At 36.7% G+C, this 7,538-nt stretch overlaps 2 protein-coding genes across 2 annotated transcripts in view; both read right to left on the reverse strand.

The window, feature by feature from the left end:
• LOC107581348 (TFIIH basal transcription factor complex helicase XPB subunit-like) overlaps positions 1-7,538 on the reverse strand; it is a 22,506-nt gene that overhangs the window by 6,763 nt on the left and 8,205 nt on the right. Inside the window, 2 exon segments of the mRNA XM_016266873.1 lie at positions 2,338-2,540; positions 3,840-4,024. Coding sequence (XP_016122359.1) covers positions 2,338-2,540; positions 3,840-4,024 — 388 coding nt within the window.
• On the reverse strand, positions 733-2,027 carry LOC107581349 (TFIIH basal transcription factor complex helicase XPB subunit-like). The gene is made up of 2 exons (XM_016266874.1): positions 1,887-2,027; positions 733-1,158 (listed from the first exon to the last, which is right to left on the reverse strand). The coding sequence occupies exons 1-2, from the start codon at positions 2,013-2,015 to the stop codon at positions 1,021-1,023; spliced, it is 267 nt and encodes an 88-aa protein (XP_016122360.1). The 5' UTR covers positions 2,016-2,027; the 3' UTR covers positions 733-1,020.

Raw genomic sequence — 7,538 nt, forward strand, 5'->3', positions numbered from 1 at the left:
AGCGTCACACGCCGTAGCCTTGAGTGAGCAGAGACGGGCGGGCTTGAGAACGGCGCGGCCGGCGGATTCGATGAAGGAGCGTCCGGCGGGCTTGCAGTAACCACATGTGACGACCCCAGGCTGGACTCTGCTTTGTCTACGGTGAAAGCCGATCTGGCGATCCACAGCGCGAAGTTGATGTATTTCCTCAGCAACCAGCACAGATCAGCTCCTGGCATGACGAAGCGGATATCGTCCTCTTTTGGAAGACCAACCAAAGAAGGTTCGCTTTCACAACGAAACACACAGCGCCTTCACGACATGGCGGCGGCAACAACAATACTACAGCGAGAATAAAAGTTACGCCTTCTTTCTTTGCGTGAACATTTGGGCGGTGTTATGCAAATCTTCCCACATAGTGACGTAGACATGTGGGGGCGTGTTAGAACGAGACGTTTTAGGTAGGCGTGGCTGACTCTTAACTTTTATAAAGAATATCTCTTTGGATTTGAGACTTTAGTCTTTGCAACTTTACAGATCTTCTTTATGCACCAAGAGCTTGTAATACTCCAAAGAGAAAGGAAAAATTTAAATCGCATCATATGACCCCTTTAATAAATTAAAATTAACCAAGATTAATAAATACTGTTCATTGACAATAAGATACTTAATGCACTAATATAATCTTATTAGATACCAAAGTACATTTTATTTGCTAAAAGTTTACCAGTAAATTTAAAAAACAGGCTGTTTTGGCTTTTGCATACTGTACAAATTTCTTCCTTCAATTTCCATTCAGTTTCTCACAACAAATTCAAAGAAATCATTCTTATAATAACAAACATCCTGTTTGCAATACTATACATATTAGATTTTTTAATCTTTCTGAAATTGCAGCAGTTTTGCTTCTTTCTCAGTCTTTAAATTGGTCTGTCTGAGACAAGCAGCCATGAAGTGTCTTTTATTATGATGCTGGGCGTCCCAGGAAGTGGCCTGGTCTCTCCAGATGCTGTGAATACATCAGCCATGCCGTGAGTGTGTTCACTTGCGGAAGCGTTTAAACAGAGGATGGACATTCTTGCCAGCTAAAGACTTGCCACTGCGGGACGTCTGGTATTCCATGTAGACAGTATCGTCTGCACCAGACATGGAGCTCATAGTTCCCATACGGCGAGAAAACTATAGAAATGGTTCAAAAGTGAAAAAAAAAAAAACACAATCCTTACTGACACATTAAGCAGGTTAACATAAATCATCTAGACGCAAATACAGATTTAACCCTTGAGTGTAAGTCAATGCTCTAAACAATAAGCTGAAAAGATGATAGGCCATATGGATCAAGAACTAAAAGTGCTTGGCCTGTTCTCAGTTGACCTGAACATTTGATTTTCTCACTTAGTCATTCTAAAGCTTCTGGCTTTTTCTCTTTTGTTGGATAAAAAAGGAGAAATATTGAATAAAGTTGTCTTCTATAGATAATATACTAAATGGAATGGAGACTGAGGCTGTTAAGATCAAAAACATAAAATTAATTAATATGACTCTAAGGGCCAGATTTACTAAACAGGGCAAATTAGCATTAGAGCGCAATTCCATAAAAAACGCAGATGGGAGGGGAAAATTCTTTGGGTGATTTACTGATAAGGTGCACATTAAAGAACACAGACGCAACATCTCATTTCCATAATGACCAGCACAGCATGACCACATTGCTAAATATCTGCTTTAATGTTCCACAGAAGAAAGAAAGTAAATGACAAATGTTTCATTTTTGGGTGACCATTCTTTTAAATCCGAGCAGAGAGCAGTGTTTGTCATTTCTGTGGTTAATGATCCAGATCAAAACAGCACCTTACACCCAGCAAACAAATGAGGAGGCAGAGAGGAACAAAAACAAGTGGAGATACCTGTGGCTTCCCTCCCACGTCTCCCATCACCACTTCCTCTTCTGCGTCAAGATCTGATGCTGCCAGAACTTTGTGCAAGAGCTGCTGCTGTTCCTCACGAGAGGAAAACATCAAGTCTTCCTCCTCCATCCCAGCCAATTTTGTGATCACCTAAAAAGAAATGAAAAGTGAACAGCAGATGTAACGCAATTTCTGGAACAGCCAATCTGCCAATTTAACAGTAATTAACCAAACGTTTTATGTTTGAAAGCACCTAACAAGCAGTTCATTCGTGCATAAATCAAGTCTTTTTTCTGATTTTCAAAAACCTTTTAACTAAAAAATATTCCATGCTTATAAAGCAAATTAAAGGGAAAAATACTTAAGAGGCAACTGAAAAAGTGGGAAATGACTATTGAGCTTTACAACAAAGCACTGGTGTAAGCATATGTGTTTGAATGAGAGGGATTACTTGTTCAGGCGGATGGCATATTCTTTCAGAGCGAAGACGTTGTCGGCAAAGACGATGATCTTGTCGTTTCTCCGCTCATGGAAGCGGATCAGGAACTGACATGCACGGAACTTGTTGGGATTCATGGTGTAGAGCAGAATTCTCTTCTTCGTCTTTATGGCCACATATTCACGATAAAACTCAGGAGACATGGGACACCATACCTAGACGCACAGAGAGCGAGAGGGAAACGTACTGTAAGCTTAAAGCACACAAAACAACAATACACACCACTCTTTGCATTTTCTACAAAACCCATTGGGTTACTTCACCCCTCCAATTAGCTTGATTAGCGACATGGATTAGCTCCTCAAAAGGTTTAACCAACAAACTCTCATGGTCACTAATCTATGAAGCTTCTATTTAATTAAAACAGCTTAAAACGTATATGAAAGTTATTATATACATATAAACCTTATCTATAGATTTTTATATACACTAAAAGAAAATAAACTAGTGCTGTCAAACGATTAATCGCGATTAATCGCATCCAAAATAAAAGTTTTTGTTTACATAACATATGTGAGTGTACTGTTTATATTTATTATGTATACACATGTATATATTTAAGAAAAATAGGTTGTTTATATATTAAATATATTTATAAATTATATAAATTATATTAATATAAATATGTACATGTAAATATTTTCAAAATATCCATTCTGCATGTGTGTGCATTTATATATACATAATAAATATACAGAGTAAACACACATATATTATGTGAACAAAAACTTTTATTTTGGATGCGATTAATCGCCTAAGAGCACTAGAATAAACAAAAAGTTTGAGTTTCTAAACATGATGTTCAGAGCTATAAAAGGAATGTTTTTTCTTTAGAATAATCAGATACTCTTATTTACATCTAAAACTGTATAGATATACTTCAGTTGAATAAAAAATAGTAACTGTGAAAAAAAAATAACATTGAAAATAGAATTTCCATGACCTTTTATGATTTCTTAATTTCCACATTTTTTTTTTTGGGATGTTTTCCAGGACTGTAAAAACCCTGTATACATATAATTTATAGCCTAATCTAATTTATATATTTTACTTACTGACTAACTTGACTGCAACAGATTTTATTAAGTTAAAAAATGCTAAAAGGTTTACCAAAAAATGTGATAAATGCTTTGCATTGGAGTTTTTAAAAAATATTTATAGAGCCTTTTTGTAAAGATGTTGTTCAGCGTACAGTGAACAATGCATGAGTCAGCACATGTGGCACTGTATTTTCTTTGTACGTCAGGCTCCAAAGCCTCCCAACACAATGTTTCACAATTTCATGCACCTTGTTGACCCCCTGACAAGGTTCAGACATCAACCTATGTTCACATTATGAAATATGCACATGATAAGATCTTTTGTTTTCTTTTTTGTGCTTTGGGCAGAAATGTTCGATTTCTTTCCTGTTACATAATTGTTTCAGTAAGACAATTAATATTTCAAACCCTCACCTCAGCACATTGGACTTTAGCAATGTAACCACTGTTCTGTAGTTCCATCCAGTTCGCCTCATAGAGCTTCGGCCCAATCAGGAAGTTCAGATCCACAATCTTATCATCCTCTCTTACTAGTGTGGCAGTGAGACCCAGTTTACAGTGAGCCTGGACTATTGTCAGAACACGACGGAACATCTTTGCTGCAATACAAACACAAAACAGTCAGGAATCTGTATCATTTTCACTTGTTATTATGTTATTTGTGTTTAAATAATTTCTCTGTTCTCAATAAAAGTGAAATGCTAAGCTAAGAGACAAAATTCCACCCATTTAGAAGATATCCCTCCTATAATATCTGTAATTTTGCTTCTCCACAATTTTCTGATTTAAAAAGCTAAAAAAAATGGAAAACAAACATCTGAGCTTGATGTGAAAAACACCCTCATTGGTTCTGCTTCTGTTTACCGTATGTGACCCTCAACCACAAAACCAGTCATAAGTAGCACGGGTATATTTGTAGCTATAGCCATCAATACATTGTATGGGTCAAAATTATAGATTTTTCTTTTATGACAAAAATCATTAGGATATTAAGTAAAGATCATGTTCCATGAAGATATTTTGTAAATTTCCTACGTAAATATATCAAAACGTAATTTGTGATTAGTAATATGCATTGCGAAGAACTTCATTTGTACAATGTTAAATGCGATTTTCGCAATATTTAGATTATTTTGCACCCTCAGATTCCAGATTTTCAAATAGTTGTATCTCGCCCAAATATTGTTCTGTCCTAACAAACCATACATCAATGGAAAGCTTCTTTTTTCAGCTTCCAGAAGATGTATAAATCTCAATTTCTAAAAATGGACCCTTATGACCCTTATTTTGTGGTCCAGGGTCACATATTTGATGTGCATTATGCATGCGTGTTTGCTCAAATCTGAATAAAAGCCTAAACTAAATCTCTTCATCATATAAAGTACGGCTGGGTAAAAAATATTGATATCTCGATTCTCGATATTAATCGATTCTCATTTTACGGAACGATATCGATTCTTAAATCCCAAGAATCGATCAGTCTAGCCTGTTTTCAGTTAATGGACAGAACATTGAAGGGCACTTCCCAACCAATATATCGCAATAAGCATTATGCTTTGGTACTTTTAATATGAAACAGTCTCAGATTGCAAATTTTGTCCAGTATTGCAGAATTCAAACAATAAATGCAGTTTTGGCTATAGGCGGAGTTTCACTTTTATGCTTGGGGGGGTGGGGGGGTACCCAATGGGAGACGAGCCATGAACACTTTTTTATATGTTCTACATTTCATATATTTATATAACATATATTCAACATTAAAAATACATTAAAAAAAACAGAAAAACGTACCTAATGCAGAAAAGCCGCCTCTTTTTCCGAATTGCGTAGATGACCACTGTCTTTCTTTCACTATCTCTTCTCTTCTGATTGTTTTTCAGTCAAATCGTTCTCTATGTGCAGTAAAGAAAGATCTGAGAATCTGTCCTGTGCCACTGAAGATCGGAGCCAGATTCTCATCATAACTGAGAAACTTTCTGATGTAGCCGAACCAATGGGCAGCGTGAGTGCAAACTGCAGTAGTCTGAAAAAGTTTGGATATTTGTCCTTCTGTAGCCTACTTCATCTTTAAGTTTCTCAAGAGTAATCGGCGATCGCACATTTCACAAGCTCCACTTCAGCTGTCACAGCCGAGGGTGGCTTGCGTACATGCTTAAACTGAATACTGCATCACACGCCACACACTCAAGGCCATCGCTTCAAACGACTCCGTCCACCACATTTTTATTAGCGGGTTTATAAAAAAGAAACAACGAATATTTGTTAACTTGCTAAAGCGGGAAAATAACGAAAAGGGAGTCCTCTCAAGTTGAGAATCATCAATCACTCGTGAGGATATGAGGCTTAAATAATTAATTTAGCCCAAAACGTACTTATTAGGCTATTCTAACCACTAAAATAATAAGATAATACAAATAAAATGAGAAAATGTGAATTCTTTCATTTTTATATTTTATTCATAGCTCAGACAAAATCATTACTCTCGTCTGGGGGCCCCCCCTAAACTCCGCCTATGGTTTTGGCGCGGTTTAATGGTGAGTGACAGATCGCTGTAGCGCCTCAGTTCAACAGACGCGGCAGCGCGTAGCGCACGTGAACTGATCATCTCCTCCACATTAATACCAGTTTCAGCACAAAATAAACATGACTAAACATCCGAAGGTAAGTTAAAAGAAAGAGTACAACTTTACAATCTGTATCCTCTCTCATGTAATCGCTCAATCAGTGTTTCAGCCGTGCAAAGATGTCAATATAACGGCTTGTAAACAATGTCACGTAACGTCACATTTACCTCAGAAACAAACATATTCGGTGACCATAAAATCATTAGTCAAATAGAAAAATAAACTGTAAAGACGGGCATTTTGCTAAATATATGCACCATATAACATATTCATTATAAATGTTACTGTTCTTCAATTTTAACCTTCAATATTATAGTAATGTTGTACCAACTGACTCTCGTGTATATTTTACAACCTTAGTCGAGAGATTTTTTTTCCTTGAGAAAATTTGGCATGTACTGTACCTGCTATATATCCAAAATAATCGATGTTGAATCGAATCGCAAGCTTGTGAATGAGAATCGAATCGAATCATGAAATTTGTGTCAAAACCCAGCCCTAATAGAAAGTGATTTCCGCCTCTTCAGAAACTACCCATGGATTAAACCACGTATGGGGAAGTCGTGGCCGAATGGTTAGAGAGTCGGACTTGTAACCCAAAGGTTGCGGGTTGTGTGTTCACTGCTGTGTGTGTGCACTTTGGATGGGTTAAATGCAGAGCACTAATTCCGAGTATGGGTCACCATACTTGACCACATGTCACGTCACTTTCATATATGAAGAATTTGGTTCCAAAATGCTATAAATCCATTTAGATTAATTTGAGTAAAAATCTGTTTTCTTTACCAAGAAAGTGGCTAGATGAAAAGCACTATTTTCTGTTTCAAACTTTCACATAGCATCTTTAGGTTATAATAACATTCTAAATTCAAATCCAGATTTTGTTTTTTAAAGATTTATTATAAAAACTGATCATTTGTTTCCCAAAATGCAATAAATCCCTTGAATCAATATAAAAGTTATTTTTCATATTGAAACTGTTGTAAATACACAATTACACAACAACAAGTAAATACACAACAAAGTAAGTTGATCCACATGACAGCCTCTGAACTTGGTCAATACTAATCTTATTAACAGCCTACGTTTCTTCCCCACCGCAGAAACCACCACAGGTTCAATGCCATCAAAATTATTCTTTTTTTTTTAGGGCTGCACGATAAATTGCATGTGATTGTCATGCACATCGTCAGTAAAGCTGGTTCTGTGATTAGTAGTAAATCTCCATCACGTGCTTTCAGATGGAGCGGCATTTAATACACAGCCATAGATCACTGACAAGCTACACAATATCGCGTTCATAATCGAAGGCGATTCATCTGTGTAGCTTGTCAGTTACTGTTTACAATGCGTGGAATGGTGCGCTGTGATTGGTTGAGCGGATGTATCGCATTCTGCAGAGAAGGGAGACTGGCGTTTGTCGCGGTTTGGAAAGATAGGGAGAAAACAGTAGTGATGTCACAGCAGTGATGTCTTTGTAATATCTGCA

The sequence above is a fragment of the Sinocyclocheilus grahami genome, unplaced genomic scaffold, assembly GCF_001515645.1.
Source record: "Sinocyclocheilus grahami isolate Dianchi unplaced genomic scaffold, SAMN03320097.WGS_v1.1 scaffold34.1, whole genome shotgun sequence".
Classification (NCBI taxonomy): Eukaryota; Metazoa; Chordata; class Actinopteri; order Cypriniformes; family Cyprinidae; genus Sinocyclocheilus; species Sinocyclocheilus grahami.

Coding starts and splice junctions, on each gene's coding strand:
- LOC107581349 (XM_016266874.1), bottom strand. CDS start 2,015: ATGGAGGAGGAAGACTTGATGTTTTCCTCTCGTGAGGAACAGCAGCAG. Junction 1,159..1,886: donor ACGTGGGAGGGAAGCCACAG/GTATCTCCACTT, acceptor CCATTTCTATAG/TTTTCTCGCCGTATGGGAAC.